Genomic DNA, 26,600 nt, shown 5'->3' with positions numbered 1-26,600 from the left:
AAACCAAACACCAGAATATGCTTATTCAAAAATATGTCCTTAAAAAAAAAAATTTAAAAAAATAAAAAACTGGCAAAAAAATGGTTTTAAAAATATGTTATTTATTATTTTGCCAAATAACTGCACACCAACTGTAGCTCTAGGTTCTGCACCTCATACAAAACATCAAACCCAGAAAAGCTCAATACACAACATTAAACTGCAAAACTATACCAAAGAGGAAGTAAAGTTTCTAGATGTGCTTATTTTCCCTCTACACACTGAATATAGTATAGCTCGCCGCAATTTCGTAAGTCATTTTAATCACTCATTTTCATTTCAGCCTTAAGCATCCATGATGTGAATAAACAGCAGTAAAACTATTAAAGAGGCTGACCCATACTTTCAAAATAACATGGATGTTCATATGTAGCACTAGAGGCAAAGCTGTTTTGCAGGCTATGTAGAGCTATACAGGCAAGCTTTGCATACGTCTGCATGTTCAAGCCCAAAATATGCTTCTTGCCTTTATTCTGGAAAAATGCAATGTCTTGAAAAGACTCCTTATGATATCTCACTCTTCCACCTCCTCTTTGTGAACTGGGAGTATCTTGAGGAAAATACTAGCAAAAGAAAATCTGCATATTTCGCACATTAAATGTCAGATCTGTATTTAGTTGTCACCCCCCCCCAAAAAAAAATAATTATTTTTTAATTTTTTTTTTTAAATTGTTTTTTTTTTTTTTTAATTGTTTTTAAAAAAAAAAAAAAAAAGCAGCCTTCATATAGTCCATCTGATATAATTTAGCTGTAATGGCTTTGTAGTCCAGCAGAGGGCGCTGCTTTTACCTTATAGTGATCATCCTCTCTCCATTCTTGTCCTTCTGCTTGTCCACGTCAATGTGAGCTCCTGTCACATCCTGGATGGCTGTTATGTTGCAGCCTCCTCGACCCATGATCCGAGACACAACGGACGCTGGTACAGAAAGCTTCTTTGATCTTCAAAAGAACACGTGAAATGATGATATTAATGTTTGTACTATAGCTGTCTCTTAATTCAATCAAAAAACATGCAATCATTGGCTTTGTGTGCAAGCAATGCCTTGCCTTAAGATGTATACATAATAATATAATAAAAGAAAAAAAAGTAAAATTTGACAATGGGGAGAACAAAAATGTAAGTATTGCTCTTGATAATTTGCACACATTGAGTCAAACTCATAAACTGACCTTCTGACGACCTCCTTCCAACCTTCTTCTCTTTTCTGGCCTCTCTTTGGACTCGTGAGGCTGAGCTTACTGTTGGGTGAGGTGACAGGAAGAGCCATGGTCTTGAACGGGGAGGGCAGGGAGTTGGTGGTGGAGTCGCTTGCATCTGCAGCTCTGGAACCAGACAGACTGTTTGCTTACAGACATGATAGGACGCAACAAAGTAGTAGTTGTTATGTCTAAAGATCCAAAGTTACACACAAAAGTACATGTCAAACAACAAACGTGCCCGCTCGATCAGAGACTCACTTTTGCGTTGGTTTTGAGATGGAGACTGTGACTTTGTTTTCCACTTTGCCGTCATTCTGCGGCTGGGAACTGTGTCTCTTCTCTGGGCCGGACAGGAGGGCCTGGACTGCTCCTGAGGAGGGGGCAGAGGAAGAAGAGGACGACGAGGAAGAGGAGGAGGAGGTGCCGGAGGAGGTGAGGTCAGGGAGGTAGTTGAGCTCCTGACTCTTGCTCCCACTGCTGCTGCTCTCACTGGCACAGTCTGTGCTATCCAAGGGGTCAGAATCACTGTTGCCGCCTGTCACTCCCCCACCTCCACCCCGCGGCTCGCCGTGGATCTTGTTCTTGTCAGCTTTGTGCTGCGCTAGTGCAACCTGTTAAGAAATGCACACATTGTCATTTCCCCCTCTTCAATCTTTAGGAAAAGCTGGAGATGAAAACAGGGCAGATTAAAAAGAGTAGTGCTCACCTGCGGATCTTGCAATATGATGGGTTCATTGGGCACCGAATCCTTGGTCTTGTTCTTTTTGTTCTTCCGATTGGTGCTTGGGGTAGTGGCCACACTCGCTCGCTTCTTACTAAAAGCTGTAGTGAAAGTGGTGGAGGTGGCAGATATGCCAATGGTGGTGGTGGTAGTTGCACTCGGAGGTTCAATTGGAACCTCTGCTTCTGAGAAAGGCGAGGGGTAAAATTCAGGCATTAGGAAGAATCAGGCCACAAGATTCTAGTTAAAATGTATCCAAGTCATGAAAATACTTCTGAGTTAAAAGTTTCAATGAAACAATACCTTCAGCTGAATCCTCCTTCTGTTCCTGCATCTCAGATGTCTCCTCCTTGGTTTTCTGCCCCTCCTCTTCCTCCTGTTTCCTCTTCTGCTCCTCCTTCTTCTTCTTGCGTTTCTCCTTCCTCTTCTCACGCTTGGCAGCCAGAGCCTGCTTCTTGCTCTCCTCTCGAGACTGCAAGAGTCATAAAATCTCTTTCTATCCATGCCTTTTATTCAAAATGCTTTTACCTCCTAAAACACTATCACATGTGACTGAAATTACCTTCTCCAAGTCTAACTCCTTGAGGAGAATCGTAGCGTTCTTGTTGGCCTCGGCAGCCTGCTGGTCTTTAGCTTTGACAATGGTCTCCATGCACTGGTGACACTTCTTCAGCAGCTCCTGCAGGGTCACATTTGGAGTTTTAGCTCTGCATATTCCTCTAAAGGTTCTGTAGGTTCTGTAGCTGTAGGCGACTACTGACTGAAATACAAACAATACCCACCTTGTCAGCAATGGTGGCGATATATCTCATGCACTCAATATCTGACGGGAACTGGTTGACCTCCTTCACAAGATACTGCACCACCTTCACGTGACCCTGAAATTTTAAGTAAAGAATTAGTAACTGCAGTAGTCCTAAAGTGCAGCAGAACAAAGCAACGTTCTTAGGTCTTCTTCAACTGCGCACCTTACGAAAAGCAGCCATGAGCGGGGTGATCTTTCGGTTGTCAGCAGCATCTACATCAGCACTGGCGTGTACCAGGAGCTGGACCACGTCAAAATGACCACCGTTCGCTGCCAGCCAGAGGGGAGTGTTTCCTTTCTTGTTTCGTACGTCAATATGCGCACCTCTGAAATAAGACAGAATTGTTGCCTTCATCAGTTAATGAAAGCCACCTTGCTAATGAGGTTAGAAGATGGAATACAATTTATGGCAAGCATCTGGTTTTTAAAAGCAAAAACAAGAAAAAAAAACAAAACAAAACAGAAAGAGTGTAGCTTAAAACATCTGCTTCACTAAGAAATAAACTTGCATTCAACCCAATTCCCTTAAATGATGAATCACAGTGAGATTTAACTCAAAACAGTCCTCACCTGTTGATGAGCAGCTCACAGAACTTGTAGTGGCCCTTGTCGGCAGCAATGGTGAGTGCAGTGTCTCTGGATGAAGGAACAGGGGGAGCGTTGACGTCGGCGCCTTTGTCCAGCAGCACTCGGCCCACCTCTGCATAACCTCCTGATGCTGCCTCCATCAGCGGGGTAAGACCAGTCTGTTTAAACCGATCAGTTAGTTATTAAGAAGGCCAAGAGGGTAACCCGAAAGGATAAAAATAGTGTTTGTATCGTCCAATAATTCATACATGACACGGAGTCAGTGGGAGAAGTTAGGGGGCTCAAGGTTGTATAATAAACAGGTTGTGTAGTCAGCACACACCATTATGTCAAGCTCTGTAAAAGGATGGATATGTGTGTAATAAGTAAATCCTAGCTCAACCATCGTGAAGATAATGGGTGCGGTCAACCAGTCCCAAAAAATTACTTCCCACCTCCTTTTGTAATTATTTTTTACTATTTTACAAACATCATAGGATAAGGAAAAGAAGAATTTAAGGATTTAGCAAAAGAAATGTGTAGTGGTGCTGGGACTCTGAGTCTGCTATGATGAAACTCAAGGTCCTAAAATGGGACCAAAAACTCATCCCAAATAGTTTAATCAGTCTATTCTTATTGGATTGTTTAATCCATTTTACATACAAAGAAAAATGTCACTTCATTGCTCAGATTTTAAACAAACAGGAACCTAAATGGTGAAATGCTTGTGATGGTTGATTTTTGTTCCATCTACTCCTAGTTTCTCAACTCTGCCTTTAGATCATCTGTAATTGAAGTAAAATATATAGATGATTTCTTTTGTTGTCTCATTTCCATTCTTAAACCATGTTCATTTTGCTAAAAAAGGCAATGAAGGAAGCACTACATAACTTCCCTTATTATTAAGCTAATTCAACCAGCTCTTATTAAGGTGTCCCTGCAGATACGTCACAGTGCACTCGACTCAGAAACCTCCCTGAGATATTTGACTATCTGAATGTGGCCGCAGAGTCCTGTTATATGTGATCACGAGTCTTCACCTTAGCACGATGCTCTACGTTGGCCTTGCGATCTAGCAGCAGACTGACGACCTCAGCCCGCCCCTGAAAGCAGGCTAGGGTCAGAGCTGTGTTTCTGTTGGTCTCAATCTGGGCATTGATGTCTGAACCCATATCCAGCAACAGCTTCACTGCTGGCACATGACCGTTCATAGCTGCCAGCATCAGAGGAGAGATTCCCAGTTTACTGCCAGTCCTAAAAAGAGTGAAATAGTCTTTAGAAAAGAAGCGTAAAACAGAAAATGCTACATGTATGGTATCAGTTGTTGCTCACCTGGAGTTAATCTCGGCACCAGCATTGAGGAGTATTTTGATGATGTTGACATAACCCCCAGAGGCAGCCAGGCTGAGAGGCGTGTAGTCTGAGACATTGCGGTGTTCCTTATTGGCTCCCCGCAGCAGCAGCAACTCAACAACCTTACCAACATAGATAATAATGAAGTTAGCGGCAGGAGTATAGGAATGTCATGACTGTGAGAGTAAAGTGAAACAGTTTTATACCTCCTGGCGTCCCCCAGAGCAGGCCAGGGAGAGGGGTGTGTCTTTGGTTCTCTCTGATTGAGCCTCAATATCACCCCCTTTGTCCAGGAGTACCTCAACCACGCCTACATGGCCAGCAGTGGCGGCCAGGATCAGCGGCGTAAAACCTGTAGAGAACAGAAATAATGAGTCCTTTGTTAAATGAAACTATTTTGAATTAAAATCAAACTCTAACCCTCCAGACTGCCATACTATCAGAAGACTGTAATCATCTTTCTAAGATACCCTTTTTATCCCGGTGCTCAATGTTGGCTCCCCGTGAAATCAGGACAGACACAAGCTCCTCGTGTCCTCCTGCACACGCCAGCGTCAGGGCCGTATCATGATTACTCTCCGTCTGTGAAGAAAACACTCTCTTAACAGGGCATATTACTTTTTACATAAATGTATTAACTTGGATTATCAGAATATGTATACTGTCAGGTCAAACTGGCTTACATGTGCGTCTATGTCAACAGAGGGGTAAAGGGGTAGGACTGAAGGGGGAGAGGCGATGTTTGCGGGCGTCTGTGTGGGCGGCTGGGAAAGGGGTGTGGGTGAAGATGTAGTGTTCAGCATGGGCACGCGGCTGCTCACAGCTGCAAGAAAGAAACAAAATCAAATGTAAGCACCCCCCCCCAAAAAAAGGAAAAAAAAAAAACTTTGTAGAGCACAGTCTCGCATCTCACACCCAACAGTTAAACTTCTGAGTACTTGCCTGCCATGATGTCGTCCAGTGTGTCTGTGAGCGTCTGTGCAGGTGTAGCTACCAAGAGCCCATCTGGAGCCTGTTGAGGTATCATTCCTGGGCCTAACCCAGCCAGCTGCTGACCCTGCTGCTGCTGCCCCAACATCTGCTGCCCTACTAGTACCCTCTGCAGCTCTGGACTGGTACTTCCTGGGTAGTCTGCAGGGTTGTAGTCTGGCAGAGGTTGGATAGGAACGAAGGCTGCCTGAAGAGGGGGAGGCGGCGGCTGGGGCTGGGTCTGTGGCGAAGGGGGAAGAGGCGGCTGCTGTCGTGACTGCGACCCATCCCTGTGACCCATGATTGTGTCCACCTGAGGAAGCTTGGGGTAATCATCCTCTTCTCCATCTGGTTCTTCCTCTGAGCCCTCTTCATCATCATCTTCCTCTTCCTGAAAGCATACAGAGAGCATATTAAGTCTCTCGGATCTGTTAGGACAGTGCTAGGGAACAAACATTATTCAAACAAAGAAAACAAATACGAAAAATTCACCTCTTCGACGTCATCCTCCGGCTCTTCCTGTTCCCCATCTTTGCTTGTCTCCTCGTCCTTGTCAGAGCCACTGTGTACTTGTGCACCCGGTGTGGTGAGAAGAGGCACTGGAACAGACGATGCACATCCAGGCCCCGGGCCCGGACCCTGGCTCTGTCCAGCCTCCTGCTGCTCTAAGCCCTTTGCCTCCATGTACTCTTTGGTGAACTGTTGCTGTGTTTTCAGCTGCAGCTGACGCTCCACCTTCTGCAGCTCCTTCAAGATTTTCTTCTTCTTCTGAACCTAAGGAAGAGTCACATCCTTGTTTGACTAACTTGTGATATGTTGCTATGCATACAGGGGGGAAAAAAGCACTGAAGGGTCAATTAGCTTACAAGTTAAAGGCTACCTAACTTAAGATCAAAATGAGATCAGATCTTAAGTGGATGATGGATTATACCTGCTCCTCTCGGCTCTTCTTCAGCTCCTCAATCTTGTCTTTGGTGAGCGGCTCCCCCTGAATGAGTTCTAGCGACTGTAGCTGGGCTTTCTCAATAGCGCTAATTCTCTGGCCCAGTTCATTCAGCTTTCCCTCCGTCTCCTCCACAATGCACTCTAGGGGCTGGCACAAGTGGAAGGGTGGCAGAGGCTCTGCTTCAGGTCCCCGGCCAACAGAGCTGGGGACACCGGGCTGAAGGGCTGCTTGTCTCTGTTTGGACACGCCTGAATTTGAACAAAACACATCAAAGATGTTGAGATTTAAAGATGGCCAAATAAATATATCTACAGCTCAGTGAAGTGTGCACTTTGTAAGTAGAACTTTTTAAGTATACCGAGCGGGCCCCTAGCACAGTTTACCTTTACTAGAGACAGGTGGGGGCGTAGCGATGTTTGATGGGGTTCTGTCTGGCTCCTGAGGGGGCACTACCATGGCGAGAGCTTGGAATGGGACACGAGGAACCTGTTATGACAGAGGATATGTTGTGTTAAAGCAATGGAAAAAAGAAAGAAAACAGCCATGCTTGCAAGAATGATAGTTAAAAAAGAAAAAAAAGGAGGGGTATCATGTTGCTGCATATACCTGAGAGGCATCTTGCGATGGGGGAGTGAGTTGGGAGAGGTCCGGGGCTGGGACAGACAGGATGTTGTTGGGGTAGTCCAACAGGTAGGAAACCACATTGGTGTGGCCACCCTTAGCAGCTTCTATCAACATGGTTGAGCCATCCTACAAAGAAAAAACACGGCATGTTTTTCTCTATCAGCATTATCATTAAACACATGCAAATGAGCATAATCGTTATTAAAGCAGCTGGTGTTAATCCAGACTGGGTGCATTACTTTGAGTCTGTGAGTAGGATCCGCCCCATGCGCCAGCAGCAGCTCCACCACAGCCAAATGTCCTCCAGCACAGGCCAGAGAAACCACCGTGTGATCATTATTGGCAGTGGCTCTGTTCACATTAGCACCTAACACAGACAAAGACAAATGCATATATTATAAGAGTAATGATAATGCATATCTACAGCCAGATATTCAATAACGTGGTTCATCATTAACCTGGACACAATAACAATTGCTGGTCTTACACTTTAAGTGTACTGGTGGAAAAAACAATTTTCAGGTGAAATTGTAAACTTCTCATCCCTTCATGCAATGACATAATTTATTCACTTCAATTAATCATAGTTTAAGTGACAGATGTGCAGAAAAAACAAAACAAAAACCCTCCCATATAAACAATCTACTTCCCCTTTCAAGAGAGACAATTCTCTAACTCTACAGGAGGTTAGATATGCATTTTCCCCCTCAAATACCTGTATTTAAATCCAAGAGCTACTCAGTTACGCACCTTTGCTGATAAGAAACTGCACTGTACAGAGATGCCCTGCCCTCGCTGCCTTCATTAAGGGTGTCCGTCCCCCTTCAGACTCATGCTCCTAAAGGAAAAAGATGAAGTGGATTTGTTGAGTTCAACACAGAAGTTAAACAAAATGGCTATAATCTGTATTCATCTTGAAAACTGCTGCTGTAGGTGCAAGTTCTACAAGGTAAAGGTCTTGCTTCACACAATAGAAGATGCTCAGTTCAATCACTATACATTTACACACAAAAAACTTTTACACATCTTTTCTTGCCCCGCTGTCACTTGAACCAATGTATATGTAAATACTTTTTTTTTTAAAGCAGGGCAAATCATAAGTGACTAAGAGGATTTAAGAGTACGCCGTACCAAATTGGCTCCAGCCTGCAGTAGCACGTCTGCCACATCAGTGTGTCCGTTCTCACACGCATACGTCAGTGCTGTATCGCCAGTTGCCGTCGTGGCATGAACGTTTGCTCCTGAACGAGAAAAAGTTACAGGAGTGTGAGCTCAAGAGTCTAAGACCTTTTTGATGTGTCTTTTCTTTCTACCATTGCTGCATCTTCTTCCTTGCCCACCTGCAGCCAGAAGGTATTTCACCAATTCCAGATGGCCTTCTTGTGCAGCTTCCATTAGCGGGGTAGAGCAGCCCAGCTCAATGTCTGCCCCTGCCTTAATGAGGAAGTCAGCCACTTCTAAAAAGCCTCCACAACATGCTAGGGTCAAAGCGGTCTCCTGGGTCTCCTCTGTCTGGGCATTGATGTTAGCACCTAAACGACAGAGCAAGAGCAGTTTTGTTATATTCAGCTACTAAAATGGGAAAACATAATGAAAACCGACTGTGATCATGTCAAAATTGTTAGTTTTTTTTTTATTTATGGTGTTTCAGAGATGCAAGAACAAAGGCTGCTACCTTGAGCCAGCAGCAGTGCTACCATCTCCTCATGGCCTTCTCTGGCTGCCTCCATCAGGGGAGTGTAGCCCTCATCATTAACCTGGACACAAACAGAAGCATCATCAGATAAGAAAACATAAGGGTGAAAATGACTCGCAGGTTACACAGACACAACCCTGACTTGTGTTTATGTGGATGGAAATTTTCATCCAACTGCCTTTAGCCAGTTACATCAATGTTGTCATTTACATTTTAGATAACAGTGTTATCTAATTTAAAAAATTAGCCATTTCCCAATTTTGGAAGCAAACACTTTTGTTTAAAAGGACCGACACTTTTTGGTTTAGAGCATTTATAGTATATCTTCACAGCAAATCTATCTACAGCTATACAATTTTTTTTCCCATTTTGTTTTTAAAGTGTCTCTTTGCATACCTCCTCCAAGTTGGCTCCTCTCTCTATAAGCAAGGCTGCCAGCTCCACATGTCCTCCACAAGCTGCCAGGGTAAGGGGCGACTCAAAGGAATCAGCTGGCATGTTGACTTGCGCGCCGCTGTCCAACAGCAGCCGTGCCACCTCCACATGGCCATCCTGGGACAGCGAGACACACAGAGAATATAGAGATAAGCACCTGAATAAATACACGTATCAACTTCTAGTCAAGCTACATGAATTTAAACCATCAATTTGAAAAAGTGTTTAAAATGAGAAAGAAGAAAAGTGACATTTTAGCAGACTGATGGAAAAGGCATCTAAAACCTTGCTGTACAGTTCCATCGACAATAGCACAATTAATGTTTACAGAAAACTGCACACCCCTTCCACAATTATTTAGCACGACTGATCTGCAAACAAGATAAAAACCAATTAGCACAGGGGAGATGGTGTAAATTATTAAAATCTTCTTTCAGTCCACTTTTCTCCCATTTAACCATGCGAGTACCCAACCATTAACAGAACTCTGTTGGGTTTGGACACTGAATAAGACCTGCTGTTATGCTTCTGATGTTATTTTTTTTAATTTAATATTAAAGTTTATTTTGTTTGAGCTGTACTGAGACACAAAAGGGAGTCTAAGATATATAAAGCAATTCATTCTTGACCATGCCGATTACTTCAACGTATGCACTGTCTGTTTATAGTTACAAATACAAAGTCATAACAAGTGGTTTGGGGTGTGAAATGTCAAGTGAGGTTTTAGGTCAGATGCTTACCATGCAGGCCTCCATCAGCGCCGTGTGCATCTCATCCGTTTTGTGTTCCTGGTCTGCTCCGGCCTCCAAGAGAAAACGCACCATATCCAAGTGACCTGCAGAGGACAAACAAAATCAATGTAATTAATCTTTTACAGGCCTTTGAACAAGGTTATGGGAGTAGCCTGCCACTGGGGGAAAAGTAGCAAGTTAGATCAGTTCAGAGTCAACTGCAAGTACGGCAATTTTACTGATCTTAAGATGTAGACTTTTTTTAAAAAAACATTTCATTAAAATGAAAAATAAAATAACCAGCTGAATTTTAAAGAGTAGCCGACTGTTAGGATAGCTAACAGAACTTATGTAAGAGCTTTATTTTACAACAGTATTATCCCAAGTCGCTAAATTGCATAACAACTAAAAAAGTAAAAGGACAATGCACGTTTATTCCTTTCTAAAAATAAACCCTCAACATAAAAACTAACCTAGGGATACAAGTTCCATACTTAAGTACTGACCTTTGTAGCACGCAAGTGTGAGAGCACTCTCCTTGAACTCATTGGAGTGTGTGTTGATGCCAGCGCCATACTCCAATAGTACCCTGGCCACTTCTACGTGGCCAGCACTGGCCGCCTCCATGAGAGGTGTGTGTCCGTTCTCGTTGTGGTCCTCAATGTTAGCACCCTCTTTGAGCAGCACCTTCACCACATCCACGAAGCCACCGGCACATGCATACGTCAAAGCTGTGTTGCCTGAAAGACAGAAGTGAGATTATACCGTGTGTTTTGAAGTCACATTAAATGGTTTATAAATAGAGAAGTTAAAGTAGTCTTACCAGTAGAGGACTGGGCATTGACATCTGCCCCATGGACAAGTAGTAGTTTGACAATGTCCACATAACCTCCACTAGCAGCAGCCATGAGTGGTGTTATATCCCCCTTGATGCCCCTGTCCTCCACATTGGCATGCATAGCCAACAAAACCTAAGAAGAAAAAAAAAGAAGAAAATTTTATTTATTTTTATATATATATATATATATATATATATATATTCATATTCATAGGCTTGTCAGAGGAATACAGGCCCTTAAGTATTTAGCAGTAACTTAATCTGGACACCAATCTAACCTCTTCCATACCTGTGCAAGTTCATAGTAGCCAGCCGAGCAGGCAAGACACAGCAAGCTCTCCCCTTCCTCAGTGTGCTCATTGACGCTCCGGCCCTCATCCAGCAATTTGCGCACGGCGTTGACGTCCCCATCCGAACACGCCTCTGCTAAACTACGGCTGAAAATAACCAGACTGCTACAATTACTGCCACTGTGGCAGGTGAACACACACACCCCTCACAACAACACTATTACTTCCAGGCAGCAAAGAGACACACACACGCATGCTCATATATATTGTTCATGAAGCAGAGAGTGAGTTGATGGTGTGAGCGAGATACATACTTGTCTGCTTGGCCGGCATTGAGTGTGTTTTCAGCTCTCATCCGGGTGAGGGCGGCTGCGGCCTCGTCCAGGGCACAACTCACAGATGACGTCAGTCGCCGTAGCACCTCGGGGTCTGCAAAAGCTTTACCATCGGCAGTGGACAGTTTACCGATGCCTGCCGAACACCAAAAGGGCAGAGGTGCATAGGGCAATGCAAACCACAGGGGAGCACAACCACACCAGACCAGATGAAGAAGCAAGTCCAGTCCAGCAAATCCAATCCAGGGTTAGTAGCAGCAAACACAAAGAGGGAAAAAAATCAATAAAAAAATAAAATAAAAATTTAAAAATGAATAGAAAAAGAAAATCACACAGAAAACACAAGCATTTGTTAATGTGGCTTAATATATCTTTTTTCAATAAACCACCTAAGAGTCGCAATTTCTTTATCAAATAGTAAGGTACACAATAAAAAGGGAATAATGGGAGTATCTACTGTGCTGTGCAAAAGTCTTAAGTCAGTCTTCATTTCTTTATGTTGGGCTAGGAAAACGGGAAAAAGGTGCAGCGATTTATTGAGATGTACAAACTTAACAAATAGTTTGTACAAATCTAACGAGTTTTTAAGTCAGTATTTGCCATTTTTTCCCCCAAACACAGCCGGAACCCTTAGTCAGGCTTTCTGTAAGTAGTCTTCATTAATAGTTCTTGAAGGACATTCAAATCTCTTCTTTGGAGGAAAACAAATCCTCTGTAAAACAATCAGGTACAAGTACTGGCCAATGTCAAACGGAGCCATTTAGAAAGCCTGGAGACCTATTGCTCAAGATTATTTAAAAAATATATATATATATTTTTAAAAAATGACACGACACTTGGCTCATTGGAAACAAAATAAAAAGAAATGACTTGAGACGTTTGCACAGTACTTTGTGTTCAGAACAATAATACCAGTGAAATGAAGCTGTTGTATACACCAAGGCTCAAAGGTTTGGAGTCATAATTTTGCAGTTTTCCTTAAGTCATTAAATGAACTGCAATGTGACACTGCTAAGAAATTCTGATATTTACTGGATATAATTTTGCCGTAAAGACAAGCTTCTTGAAAATGACTTCAAGTTAAATTAGTTTAATATTAATGTGCACTTCCTGTATGTTACAGTCTAGCGTCCTACAATAGGACTGACAATTAGCATTACTTTGGTGGTGATTTCATTATAACAATACCAGCAAACTGGTGTTTTATTAAAACAAGTAGTTTGGAAATAAAACTTTTCTTGTTCAAATCTCACACTTTCCTAGACACATTTCCTCTACCTTGACTGACAGATGGACCGATCTCACAATTGATGTGCTTTAATTCAAATACTTCAAGGTTAAATAATGAACATGAAAATAAGATCCTTTCTCTTCTTTTCATGCTTATTTAAATCTTTTAGCACGTTCAGATTTGTTCCAAACTTTTGATCAGTAGTGTATACGAACCAATGTAGATTCAAGCTGTTAATGTTCGAAGAGAAAACTGTCTCATCCTGTGTGAATTATAGATGGGTAAAAAGCAGTGACCATGAGAGAAAATGCTGTGTTAGGAACAGTGGCCAGCAAGCAAGAGAAGAACTGAAGAAAACACAATGCAATATGACAGGAAAAAAAAGTCTGTGCGTCTATTTTGTCATGAAAAAGAAGAAAAGTCAATGACCAGAGTGCAAGGCAAGCAGCAGCAAAATGAAAACAACTGCTTTTGCTAATGACCTACAGAGGAAGATCTCTCAAGGGAAAACAATGAACATTTTCAAACCAGCAAACCACTTGTGAGAGGAGTAACAGTGTGCATTTTACAGACGTGTGTAAAAATGAAGGGAAAAAAGGGAAAAAAATAAATAAAGTTGGCTTTAAACCTTTCGGCCTCAACTTCAACCCATCCATTAACCAGGCACAAGAGAGCTTCAGTCCTTAAGGTTGTTTTTTCTCACCACTGACTCAGGCTAAACTTAGCACCGCTCTCAGACAAAGATTTCACAGCAGTCTCATATCCACAAGGAAAGAGGTCAAGGAAGTTGATCATTAATGTTTTACTTTATCGTGTTTTTCCTCAGAGACCACAAGCACTTCATTCACTAAACAGGAATAAATAGGTTAGATATCAGCCGTCACCAAATCCCCTCTCCTGTGTATAATCCTCTACATATAACTACTAAACAGAGCAGGAAGTAGTGAATGAGTCAAGAATTTCAGTCACAACATCAATTTAAAAGACCTTCTTCGCTGTGTTTACACATAAGCACTTGTTCCTGCTCAGCTCCACCTACAACGCTGCCATGTTTACACGTACAACACCATCCATCTTTTATCGTGTTAAACTAAAATAAAATTCATCAGGACAAGTGTATATACACCAAATGCCTACTGAAAACGTAACTGGCACCGACACCAGTCTAACAGGAATCATTCTTGAAGCATTTACGTGCAATGAAATGAACAACTAGATCAAAATGTAAGCTATCCTAACAATACGTCAGACGAAACCATTAGTACCATTTCAGAGAAAATGAGTTGCCTTCTAGGTAAAACCAACCAATAATACTGCTGGTAAGCGCTGGCTAATAACTTAGTGTGATATTTTGTGGCCATTAACTACATCTGAGCAACCCGCCCTTCCCCTCATTTAAGAGGTCTGAATGTAGAATTAAACTAGCTAGTGAGAGCCAGAGGTCTTAAAAATCTCAGAATGGGATGAGCATGAGCTCATCTTAATGTTGTTAAACTAAGCAGAAACTCTATTTTACACCACTTATTTCTTTGTGCGTTTAGGTACGTAATCTTTAAGTCAACTTACTTCAAATGAACATTTAATTGCATGTCATTCTTTATTTCATGAACTTACCATTTGCAGTACCAGTAAAGTCTCTGGTGTCTGGGTAATGTGGAATAAGAGCAGCCACTAATCTATTAAAACCAGTTTTTCAGTATAATGTTTGAGTGCAAAATCATGGTGGCTCTCCTGTAGGAGGAAAAAGAAAAGGATCAAGTAACTGCCAAGACATGACAAAGGGGCGGGAACTGAATCTGAGGATGTAACTGTAATAAACTAGGCTTTGTATTTGCAGCAGCATCATCATGAAAGCAAGCTCTTTTGATATAATTTTCCCCACACAGAGCAAGAAGGGAACCCCAGACAGAAAATGAAAGGGTTTCAACTCTTAAAAAGTACACAACGGGATAATTGCTAGAAACAATTATGTTTTGATAAACTGGTGATCCCAAAAGTGCTGCTGCTGCAATCCTGAGACTTTCCAACAGGAGCGCTCTGGAAAAAAAAGGTCTACACACATTTAGTTCTAAGGAATAATTTAATTTAAATAATTAAATAATTTAAATCTAACTTGATTATAAAAGAATTTGATAAACAGTTTTAAATGATTCTTATGTGATATGTGTATCATGTATAATATTTATTGTAACCTTTTGTCTACTAGACAACTTTCACCATTCACCGACTCCCCCCCCCCCCCTCTACAATGGATTAAAAAAAAGATTGGTGCATTCCTACGTGGTCACTTCACTTTCATTCATTTGCTAAGCTCAACCACTGCCACCACTCATGAAATAGTAGGTGTGCAAGTCAATTTTTGATAAAAAATACTGACACTTAGGACTAGGGCTATATATCGGATAACGATATAAAAACGTCTATCGTTTCATTTTACGCTACCGTTTGTTTCGTGGTGTCGCAAAATAAACTGTTTACGGCAATATTTATATATTTAATATATTCATCATTTTGATGGTCACTGTAGTGGCTATATTAATTTCTTAAAGTTCTCTCTTTCTCTTATATTTAATATAACCACACTACGGACGGACAAGGGCCTGTTTTTATGGGTTGTCGTTAGCAACAACGACGGTAAAACCATTGCATGTCCGCTTGTTTATTTTCCCCATAAACCTTTCACAATAAAGCTCAAGATCCTGTTGACACTTCAAAATAAACGGAATCACGTGAAAAAGTGTTTACGGATGAGAAGCCAAAAAAAGAGCCGTCAGGTGCTAAAAAACAAACCTTAGACTCAAACGTTAGAACAGGCTTTTCCCTGCAGCACGCGGTGTAATAAATACTCACAAAGAAAACGGCAGCCATTACAACATGTGTCTAAAAATGTGTAGTTTCATGCATCGGTTAAAACACTCGACTCCAGGTACATGACGCCCAGCTGGAAACACTTCACCTACCCAAGATTCACAGAATTTACAGAAAATATAATATTTGTGATTTATATCGTTATCGGACAATAGATGTTTTATATCGGGATATGAGATTTTGGTTATATCGCACAGCCCTACTTAGGACTTGCATAATTCACAATATATGTAGTTCCCATATTCATGGTCTGTGTTTGATGGCACAGTGTGGGGTGGAGAAGATTTTTGAGTTAATTTAATTTAAAAGCGTTAAACCTGGATTATGCACTTTTGCAGACAAAGACAACTGGAGAGCCAACATGTTATACTTCTTCAAAGTCTGCCGCCTGAGGCGCATGCGCAGTCGTTGCATTGTAATGTAAATTCAACAAGTTGCCGTAATCACAAAAACCTCAGGTAGGCACATAGACGTTTGGATAGACCCTCATGCAACTTACTCATGGCAAAGGTTTATGACACTGGGACCTGGGTGGACCCCAGAGTATCAAAATAAAAGTATCATCTCTGCTTTAATCTATGTAGATCCAGAGTTCCATAACAACCTGGTCTTTTTAACAATATATACATCTATACATGTATACTGCATGTGAAAAGACAGACTGAGAATCCTGGCTGCCAACACAGCCAAGCAAAAATGCACCATTCCAATATTTCCAGTTTTTGTTGTCTCAACTGTCTGCAACTCTCAAAACTGTCTGAAAAATTGTGGCAATATTAACTGACAACATTGCCCCAAACCCTCTCCCAGTAACCCTCTGTGCCACAACTGCAAACTAGAAAAACTAAACACAACTAAACTGTTCTGCACAGACACACAGCACCAGAGTAACCTCCGCACTGCTGCAACATTCTACATTCCCTTTATTTATTTTTATTTATTTACACTTGCCAGAAAGCACAGGAAGCTGCTGCAGTATTCTCCTGAACAACAGGTGTCACCACCAGAACAGCACCAATGTAGGAGGAGAAGAGGTCAAAGCCAAAAGCAAAGACATTTGGGGGCGGGGGGATCTTGGCAGAGTCTGTCAACCGACAGAGATACAACATGCCAAGCTACAACCGACCAGCTGACCTGATACAAAAACAGTGGCAGACACCAGCGGATATGACATCATCAAGGGCGACCATGGCTCAGGGGGTTGGGAAGCGTATCTGTAACCGAAAGGTCGCTGGTTCGATCCCGGGATCTCTGTCCTGGTCGTTGTGTCCTTGGGCAAGACACTTCACCTACCGCCTACTGGTGTTGGCCAGAGGGGCCGATGGCGTGATATGGCAGCCTCGCCTCTGTCAGTCTGCCCCAGGGCAGCTGTGGCTACAACCGTAGCTTGCCTCCACCAGTGAGTGAATGCAAGAGTGAATGAATAGTGGCATTGTAAAGCGCTTTGGGTGCCTTGAAAAGCGCTATATAAATCCAATCCATTATTATTATTATTATTATCATTATCATTTTTCAATGACACCCCCATGCAACAGGGGTAAGCATAAAGTGGTATACATCTGGTCAGTCTGCTAGAAAAAAAAATTTGCCCCTTTAGTGATGCTGGCTAAAGGGCAGAAATACCACTGTGTAGACTGTGATGGTTAACAGTTTCTTGTAATCCTAATCAAGTTTTTAAATGATATGTTAAATCACTTATGTAGATGCTACAATGACTAAGCATCGTTACTAAATCATCACCTCCTCAAGTTAAAAATTGAAAATAAACAAAAGAAATAAAATCAGCTTTTGTGGGCTAATCTAGAAGTTTTGAAAGTTTTAGGAAAACAGCAAAAAAATAAAAAATAAAATAAAAATTTGGACTTGTGTCCAAATACACTTAGCAGTCAAAGATCACATTAATCCCACAGCATATTAGTAGATTTTATCCCAATGCCTGGTGCGTGCATGCATGCATAGACGCAACCCTCCAGACCTGTGGCTACTAACTGTGATAGGCAGAACCTCTGATTTTAGACCAAGTGTGCACTCAGCAAGGTAATTCATAATGTGCCTAAGCACATTTTACCCCTTGATTCCAGTTCATTTGTATTGTGTGCCTGCTGTGTAGTGGACTGACTCAAGGTATACATGTAGTAACCAAGCCCAAACTTGGAGCACCAACACCCTCCTCAACAACAGCTGCCTCCATGTAAAATCAGTTCTATTAAATCTAAAAGTTCTATAAGAGAACAGCAGTCCAAAAGAAAATGCCCCACTTTAGCCCTGAAATACATTCCTTAGTTGCCATCTTTGTGCTTTGCAGCAGTGTTTCTTTTAGGCTGTGTGCATAAAAGAAGAAATGCAAGAGGTGGGAACTGAAATGCTGAGAAAAAGTGAAGTGTACTTGGGACCCAGATTGTTAAACACTGTGTGAGGGCAGGCCTGTAGGGGGGTTGGGAGGGGTTGACAATCTTGTCCTGGCACAGTACAAGAAAACCACAACTGGTTAAACCCTGTTTAATCTAGCCTGACTCATAACTAGCAACTCCTATTTAAACTCTGGACCCAGCTACAGTGATGACTTTACAGAGGCTGTGCCTTCATGCGGTTAAAGGTACTTCTGACACAGACATTTCCACATTAAGGGGCCACAAGGCCATCTTCTTAAAGGAAAAGGCTGAGCTGGTAGCATGAATCACTGTCACCACACACGTTCAGAGGCCACAATTTCTACTGCACATCATGTTTGTTACTTTTACACCAAGCCTTGTTCAAGTTTTTAACATACAGTGTGTTACCTTGACTCTCTGAAGGATACAGGAACAATTTTTCCTACCCATATAAGACAGCCCAAGTTACATCTTTGCAGCAGTACTGATGGTTATCAAAGCCCACTATAGCCAGTGCATGCAAGCGTGCATGACTGCTGAATGCTTATTAGAGCACTTCAATCAAGGCTTGAGCATCCATTTTCCTCATTGGATCCAGCTTATGCAGTACTGAATACACATCAAATTCAAAATAAAGGTATCCATCATTATTTCATCATATGTAACAGATAGGTCTTAGTCTAACAATGTGCCTCATTCAGTTTAATACACTGTACAATTACAGTCAATAGATTTACATCTTTAAAAAAAAACAAAAACAAGAGACAACAAATAAAGCAGCTTATTATCTTGCTGCTTAAACAGAAGTCAGCCTAAGCACTTCAAACTTGGGCATCGCTGTAAACAAACTCAAGGTAACCTTCACACATTGCAGCCCGTCCCATGATCCAAATGGTTTTCCACATAATCCACATTTTTTGCATAGCCTTTCCAGAGAACTCCGGATGTGACATAACTACAACGCCACAGGATGAACTGATCTTGATCCCATCCTGAGTCAAACAGCTGGATCAGGTATCTGTGTCAGCAGGTAAATAAATGTGGACGATTTATTAAGTTCAGCTATATGCTCTGTTTACTATGTCACGGGTCAGAAGCAGTGTATGGGGCGCTAGCAAGAGAGCTAACATAGCATAGAAGAAGCCAAGAACAAAGCTTTAGGATTTTGGAGGCATTTCACAACAGCTACCTCTACAGATTTCCTCTGTTTATTAATAACAGACTTTGAATTAACCACAAACTGCAGTCAAGACCTACATCCAACAGTAACAATGCGTTCCCTGCCACTCACCTGTTCTCACTCTTAGTGTCTAAATGTTCAGTTTAACATTTGCTAATAAGGTTTTATTGGCCATAATGCTGGATGGCATGGTATTTTTTTTTTTTTTAAAGGCCCAATGGTTATTTAAGAGTCTGGCAGTTTCACAGTAACCTGGTATCATTATTATTAAATATTTCTGCGCAAGTAGATATTTATAGTTTTTATATATAATAAGATATATAATAAACAAAATAACATTAAAAACTTTAATGCCATAACAGCCGAATTAAACAGAACAGGAATATCAAACCTTTTATTCCTGGCTTTAGAGTCAGTTATATGTACGGACACTTTTGTTGCCTCCGTTTCTAAACAAAGCCGACACATGCCTCCTTAGCATTCACTTCCACTGCAACACCAAAGTGTAGCTTTGAAACAATTACCATGTGAACTTATACTTCCAGATTTTGTTGCACAAACTATTCGATTGTTTGGAAAAAAAACAAACAAAACACCTGTTAGGTTCATGTAATGTGTTATCTTTACCTCACCTAGTACCCTGTTGCTGTGAAAGTGAGATCAAAAACGTAGCAAAATTTTTTTCTTTATTACTGAAAAAGTCTGAGTGTTGTGGGGTTTTTTTTTTTAAAACTTCACTTGCAGTCCCTCTTCTTCATCTGCCGTTACTTTACTAAAAAAAAAGAGCAAACCTTTAAACTGCTAGCAAACTGTGATGCTACCTAGCATTTTACTTCTGCAGTATAATGTTGTACCACAATAACCGATATGTTGGAAAGGAGGAATGCATTTCGATAAATGTAACCTGGCAGACGTTCGTCCACCCCAAAGTGCTGTGATGGAGGGAAAGTCATGTCAACCGATGGCCAGTGAAGCTCAGAATTCGCAAGCAACTGAACCGTGCAGCAGTGACAGTGTCTTATTAGTTTTTCAAATTATGTTACCAAATTCTTGTACTGGCTGCCCTGTTAAAGATTCTGCCACCCAGTAGTTATTATTTGAACAATTTCTTACATCATGTGATTTAAAGAGTGAGAAACAAGGGTGAATTTTGAATTTTATGCAGGCAAGAAGAAAAGCTGGGGAAAGGTGAGTTCGGCTTCAAAAACACCTTTTTTTCTCCTTTTCTTTTTCTTACATCTAGCATTAAGATCAACTTGCAAAAGGTCAGTGAGCTGATTTGGTAGAAAACAAACAATAGCATGCCACTGAGACTTAACTTTGCAGGAATAAAAATTCTGGTTAGCTAAAAATTCAAAAAATAAATAAAGTATTTGAAATGACTCAACATTCACTGGAAACTAAAGAAATATCTTACTTTGACAATTTATCAGTTAGGTTTGTCAATGTACAATTGCTATGAATTTAGGGGATTTTATGACATGTAGTACAGAAATGTTTGAGTTGTGCCAAGACTGAAAAAAAAAAAAACTACTGAACATTACAAACATGAAACAACATTGTTGTAGAAATCATTACTTGGGTTTAGGAAAACTTCAGAAAATGTGTCACTATGAACTAAGTTCAGTTCATTGCAAATTCGAATTAAAGCACTACTGTGCTTCTATTCATTTAAGATGGACTATATCAAGGAAGTGAATATCAAGGAATCTGCCCCACAGTCTGCAAAATCAAAGTGTGGAAATAGAGGACATAATTTGGGCTGAAGACAAGAGGGTCTCTAAGGTTGCAGTAGTGCCCATCTGTAAACATCCTGCTTCCCTAACTACGACTCTGTTTTCTCGGGTTACAATTGTTTGGTTGTTGTTGTTTATTTTTTCACTACATCTAAATTAAGAAGTAAAGAGAAAGGGAGATATTCCGCAAGTACATACAAGTATGGCTACTGGTAACAGTAGCCTTCATTTATAATCCATGTGCGACTTGTCTTACACCATGCATTTCTTGTAACTAAGTCTGAGCATTTACAGTCTCTATAAAACATAACACAAAACAAGGAACATTTAATTAAAACTACAGAAACAATTGTTAATGTAGTTACTAAAATAATCCGAATTTGCCACTGGCATATTTAACCTGATCAAACACTTATTTCATGTTTGCATATGACATCCCTGCAGGACTCAACCATGTATGCTTAGTATAAATTATTACTATGCCACAACTAGTAAAGCTAGTTCAATTTACTTAGGAGGGGTGTAAAATTCTCCTGATCAACAGCTCGGTTCAACTCATTTTTAGGCTATGGTTTGGTTTACAGTTTGCTAAACGTTAGAAAAGTGGGTAATATTTTTAACTGCTGAACGATAACAGAAGTCATATGTCCAGTTCACTCTTTAACCGTTTACATTTACTACAACGTTTTAACAGCTCCAAAAGACAAACTTGCATACCACTTTTGAAGCCATTTCTCATATAAGGCCTAATTTACCAAACCACAAAATATCCTAAAAAAAAAAAAAAAAAAGTATGTATGTATGTATGTATGTATAAATAAAGTTATATTTGGCCAAAATACCACTACGCTCAATTAGGGGTAAGATTACGGTTGTCAAAATGATACTCAGATATTAAAGCAATACTAAAACTAATATCAAATTACAACATTTATTTGTAACTATATCAATACAGACAGTGGTGTTTTGTCTCCAGCTGACACACGGCGCCACTGTGGCCAGATAGGCACACAGCTCCTCCCCTCACTAATAGCTGAAGAAGTTAACTTTCACAACGCTTTAGGAGGACTTTAAAGAGGTCAATAAAGCTCCTGTTTCACCAACATGTAAGCAGTAAACAGTGATCTTCAATCTTAACCTGGCCAATGCACATATTAGCCACATAACTATTAGAGGTGGGAATCACCATACATCCCACGATACGATATTATTGCAATTTTTAAAAGTATTTTGGAATATTCAGATTCTGTACATAAAGGTAAACTTTATCAATATTCATTTTATCTAATAACAAAGCCTCACACTCAGTCTTTCTCTCATTTCAGTCAGTTTTATTGGTGACAAACTGAACAGTTTGTATTACAGTCTAGTCCAACTTAACTGAATGCAACCATCTGGTACAATTATAGCTATTCTAAACTATGCAATTTATGAAAACTATGCAGCCCATTCAGCAACTGAAGAATTTGAAAGTAAATTAAAACAAAATATAATTTTACATTAAATAAAAAAGTTTTAAACTTAATTAAAATAAAACGGGTCTTAAATTAAAATAAGCAAACTGTCATGTTTATTGCTGCCGGAAAAAAAAGTTAAACACATTTGGACAGTGAAGGAATGTCAGGATTCTTGCTCAGAAAAAGGATCAACATGCTCTGAAGTCATGTTCCAGTCCACAAAAACTTTTTTTGTAACAAAATATCAATTTCTGCTGTCCCTGTATCGATACAATATTAGCAAACAAAATATCACGATACTACACAGTATCGATTTTTTCCCCCACCCCTAATAACTATTAGCAATTACCCAATAACCACATTGGCCATCTGCTGTCATTAATTCAGCAGGTAGAAAACCGTGGGTCACAGATGGAATATTGACCCTTGACAGAGCTAATTAAGGACACATGCAGAATTTGGGTTGCTGAAAGTGCAGAGCATTTTTGCAGAGTGTGGAGAACTAATCTGAGCAAATAAAGAGCAGCTAAATTAGATGGGTTTCAATTCTGGAGCGCACAGCTGAGGATGTAAGGAGATCCAGACTAACGCAGAGCAGTGTGAACAGTGAATGAGAGAGAGGCTGGAGGCAGATGTTTGACATAATGGAAAAAAAATACAGCAACATAACTTGACCCCCACCCCCCTCCTAAAATAGAATTAAATTTTTTTTTTTTTAAAAAGACAGTATGGTGACCGCCATGTCACTTAATAGAACACTTTTCTTCGCCTCAATTTAAACAAGCAGAACTGATAACATTTGCTGCCTAGCTCCAACATTGACATTATTGTTTTATAATTAACCATAGCCAGTTTTAATGACAACAGATGGCTAAGGTGACTATCGAGAAAATACCTAACAGTTTAACAGTTAATGTTAAAGTGTGAGCTGACCAGGTTAACATTTATGGCAACTGTTTCATACATCAATGTTAATGAAATGGGAGCTTTATTGACCTCTCAAAATTCCTCCAAAAGAATTGGGAACATCCACTATTTCAGCTACTTGTGATAAGAAGTCCTGTGTGCAGGTGTCAACAAGAGGTGGCAAAGATGGCACTGTAGGCATCGATGCTTTTGCAAATAAGTATCAATTCTGACAGCTTTGTTTAGTCTCCATCCAGATGGCTACAGCGATGAAACAAAGTTTGGCATTTTTTTTAAATGTTATCAATCCCTTTGTTAGTAACGTAATAAAACCTTGACAACGGCAGCAGTAGTTTTAGGCACAACACCAGGGCTATTTTTTTAGGTTTTGCTCTACATGGTATAATTTATATACCTGAAATCTTTGGTACCAGATTTGTTGAAAAAGTTATACCAGACTGTTTGGGCACATTACAAAAAAAAAAACAAGCTAAGGAAGATAAGGTCATATCTATTAAATAATTTAATTTGGTATCACAATCCACAGCAATGGACTGGAAAATAAGAAGATTAATTCCCATACATCAGACTTAGTTTCAAAGTGCATATATCTTTATCAAACACTGCGCAAACTGCTGCTCTTTTCTCCCCATTTAGGGCATTTCAGGCTACATCCAAACAAATGTATTTTCAATTTAAAACTTAGCAGCTGTCAGTGAACACCGTTGTGTTTGCGGTATCCTATCTTGTTTACACTTGAAAGAGCTTTCCAAAAATTCCACTTCTAGTGAGCCGTGTTTCCGTGTGAATGACATAGCAAAATGCATTGAAAATGCTACATATACCTTCCTATGCGTGGACAACATGTAAAACAAATAGGAAAAACTCCAAATAAGCCCAAATAATAAATCCATACCAACATATTTAGATATATTTTGCAATAAACAACAGCCTAAGTCAATATTCCACCAATCTCACCAGACACTTGGCATCTTTGTGGATGGTCTTGACAGGTTTGGTATTAGGCTAGTTTGCTCATGCAGGGAATGAAAGGAGGCTGTACAGATCTTTTTGCCACAATCATTTCATATAAACGCTACTCCTCTCTGCTAATTTTATATAAAAACAATACAAATAAGCTAACAAATCAATGAAAACATAAATAAACAACTTATTTTTTATTATTGTACATAGTTGTAGAGATCTCAAGTAAACCAGTAACGTGAGTTACTAGCTGTACTGTTTAGACCAGCCAGGGAGAAAGGGGAATAGAATGAGATTAGCCATTAGCCGTTCAACACAAGCTCTGTGCATGCTGTGGAGGCTCAAGCGTGTTCCAGCGTTAATCTGCATGGTAATGTTCACGTGCCCAAACGAGGCCAGGACACCCAGCCCTAATGGATTAATCTACACAGACTTTCTTACTGAGATTACAAGTTCTAATTGAACTAATTTATCCAAATCACTTTCAAACTATCTGCTGATATGACACTTACAGAACCGACAGTTTCTCCTTATTACAATTTCAGGCCTTAAAAAACAAACAAACAAAAAAAAAACATAAGGCCTCCACTTTTAAATGCCTGGGAATGGATATGGGGAAAAGACTGAGGTAGAAAGGTGTGGTTTGCTGGTTCTGTATGTTGAAGCACAAATTAAAACAGGCTGTATAAAAATGGGTGTGGTTAATGACATACTGATTAATTACATATTTATATTTGTCAAGAAGTATGGCGAGCTGAGTTCAAACAATGCAGTCATACCTGCAGCTTCCAGTAAAGCTTCAAGTCTGGCCTGTGTCTCTGGATCAACTGTTCTCAAATCTACTCCATCTGTAGCGCTGGACAAAAGTAACTCTGACGCTGTCTTCATAATGGGGTTATCCAGGTCCTCCTGGTCCAGAATGAATGACTCCACCTGGGAGAGACAGGTAAGGGTCAGCAACAAAATCTTTTCCCCACTGAGAGCTAGTTTATGATACCATTTGGATTGCAGGCCATTAATTAAAGAGTATCAAATCTATACCAGGTTAGTATTTATAAAAATACAAAAAGGCAAAAGGAAAATAAGAAATTACACTACTGAAAACATTATTTACATTACTCTGTATAAAAAGCGGCCGTACACATACAAATGCACCACCTATAAAAAGACCAGGCATGTGGCTCTTGTTTATTTATGGTTTCTCTCAACAGAGGGAAAGCAAAAAGGAGCACAAGGATAAGAGTCAAAGCACAGGAAGTGCTATGGCCGGGAATTACAGCCCCTAAACACACACACAGATTCAGCTGAGAGTCAGCTGCCCAAGCAGAGCTCCACAACCTCATACCTGAGCTTTGGCTCTCAGATATCATAGTCTGTACTACAGAGTTTCTTTCACAAAATAACAGAAATTAATAAAAATAAAAACAGAAATTAAAGGTCAAAATGAAAAAAAAAAGATTGTTTTTCATCTGCTCACATTTGAAAATGTATACTCCTCTATCCATAACCATTAATGAGTATGACAAATCACAGATATAAACAAATAACCTATACAAATAACTAAGAAAAAATAATAAGGTGTCTTTCTTTAAGTCAGACTTTGACAGCTGGATGTTTAATTCTGTTTGCATCTTCAAAGTAACATCTTAACTGTATCCAGTGGAAATGATTTTTGTTAAAAAGCAGGTGAAGTAAACAAAACTGTCTGAACACCAACATGGGATATATAAATAATCTGTGGAGGGCTTCGTGCAAGGGGATTCATTGCATTTGATCAAGTATTTATGGTACAGTAGGTCTGGTATACAGATTACCTACTGACCAATATAAATACCACAGACATTACCTCAGACAGAGAGACTACCAGGAAAGGTATGATTCTAAATATGATCTTGAATAAATTACTGGTCATTTTCAAACAACCCCCAGCAAAACCTGAGAAAGAACCAATATCTCTATGTCCACACACAAGCTGCAGCAGACTTTCGGGGTCTGGTCCAGAGAGAAACTGTTGTGAGGGAGTCAGCATTCAGCAATGTGGAGGAATTCAGCTATATGAAAGGAGTGCAATGCACAACAGTCCATGGGGGATGTAGTTCTACAGAGGCCTTTATGATCAACAATGGGTATCACTCTTCAGTATTAATGAACTACAGTTCCCAGTGTTGGTATCCACAGAGCTGGAAAGGCCTAGAATGGCATCTACTTAATCCTGGGGCTCAGATTTTTGCTACTACCCAGTGCAGCGTGTTCTCCACAGGAGTGAAACACCACAACAAATGCTCCCTTTCAGCCTTATAAACTAGACTGGGTGAGC

The 26,600-nt window shown here is 40.3% G+C and overlaps 1 protein-coding gene across 3 annotated transcripts in view; it reads right to left on the bottom strand.

The window, feature by feature from the left end:
• The window catches only part of ankhd1 (ankyrin repeat and KH domain containing 1), a 32,464-nt gene that overhangs the window by 3,964 nt on the left and 1,900 nt on the right, over nucleotides 1–26,600 (bottom strand). Inside the window, exons 2-32 of one of the 3 annotated variants that reach the window (XM_085132404.1) lie at nucleotides 25,063–25,216; nucleotides 11,529–11,652; nucleotides 11,214–11,376; nucleotides 10,910–11,057; nucleotides 10,593–10,826; nucleotides 10,096–10,190; nucleotides 9,317–9,472; nucleotides 8,900–8,981; nucleotides 8,565–8,756; nucleotides 8,356–8,465; nucleotides 7,975–8,062; nucleotides 7,464–7,591; nucleotides 7,207–7,350; nucleotides 6,984–7,086; nucleotides 6,586–6,848; nucleotides 6,147–6,428; nucleotides 5,628–6,045; nucleotides 5,369–5,508; nucleotides 5,156–5,267; nucleotides 4,892–5,037; nucleotides 4,665–4,807; nucleotides 4,373–4,586; nucleotides 3,336–3,511; nucleotides 2,929–3,091; nucleotides 2,743–2,838; nucleotides 2,523–2,639; nucleotides 2,264–2,432; nucleotides 1,946–2,145; nucleotides 1,498–1,850; nucleotides 1,210–1,362; nucleotides 829–978 (exon numbers count right to left, since the gene is read on the bottom strand). In XM_085132404.1, the coding sequence (XP_084988530.1) occupies nucleotides 829–978; nucleotides 1,210–1,362; nucleotides 1,498–1,850; nucleotides 1,946–2,145; nucleotides 2,264–2,432; nucleotides 2,523–2,639; nucleotides 2,743–2,838; nucleotides 2,929–3,091; nucleotides 3,336–3,511; nucleotides 4,373–4,586; nucleotides 4,665–4,807; nucleotides 4,892–5,037; nucleotides 5,156–5,267; nucleotides 5,369–5,508; nucleotides 5,628–6,045; nucleotides 6,147–6,428; nucleotides 6,586–6,848; nucleotides 6,984–7,086; nucleotides 7,207–7,350; nucleotides 7,464–7,591; nucleotides 7,975–8,062; nucleotides 8,356–8,465; nucleotides 8,565–8,756; nucleotides 8,900–8,981; nucleotides 9,317–9,472; nucleotides 10,096–10,190; nucleotides 10,593–10,826; nucleotides 10,910–11,057; nucleotides 11,214–11,376; nucleotides 11,529–11,652; nucleotides 25,063–25,216 (5,216 nt within the window). Of the gene's footprint in view, nucleotides 1–828; nucleotides 979–1,209; nucleotides 1,363–1,497; nucleotides 1,851–1,945; nucleotides 2,146–2,263; nucleotides 2,433–2,522; nucleotides 2,640–2,742; nucleotides 2,839–2,928; nucleotides 3,092–3,335; nucleotides 3,512–4,372; nucleotides 4,587–4,664; nucleotides 4,808–4,891; nucleotides 5,038–5,155; nucleotides 5,268–5,368; nucleotides 5,509–5,627; nucleotides 6,046–6,146; nucleotides 6,429–6,585; nucleotides 6,849–6,983; nucleotides 7,087–7,206; nucleotides 7,351–7,463; nucleotides 7,592–7,974; nucleotides 8,063–8,355; nucleotides 8,466–8,564; nucleotides 8,757–8,899; nucleotides 8,982–9,316; nucleotides 9,473–10,095; nucleotides 10,191–10,592; nucleotides 10,827–10,909; nucleotides 11,058–11,213; nucleotides 11,377–11,528; nucleotides 11,686–25,062; nucleotides 25,217–26,600 lie in introns of all 3 variants that reach the window. The other 2 variants (XM_085132387.1, XM_085132396.1) reach the window with 2 other exon arrangements.

Source organism: Neolamprologus multifasciatus, chromosome 2 (genome assembly GCF_963576455.1).
Source record: "Neolamprologus multifasciatus chromosome 2, fNeoMul1.2, whole genome shotgun sequence".
In the NCBI taxonomy this organism is placed as follows: domain Eukaryota; kingdom Metazoa; phylum Chordata; class Actinopteri; order Cichliformes; family Cichlidae; genus Neolamprologus; species Neolamprologus multifasciatus.
The sequence above is the reverse complement of the archived record's forward strand: the minus strand, read 5'-3'. Positions and strand labels throughout refer to the sequence as shown.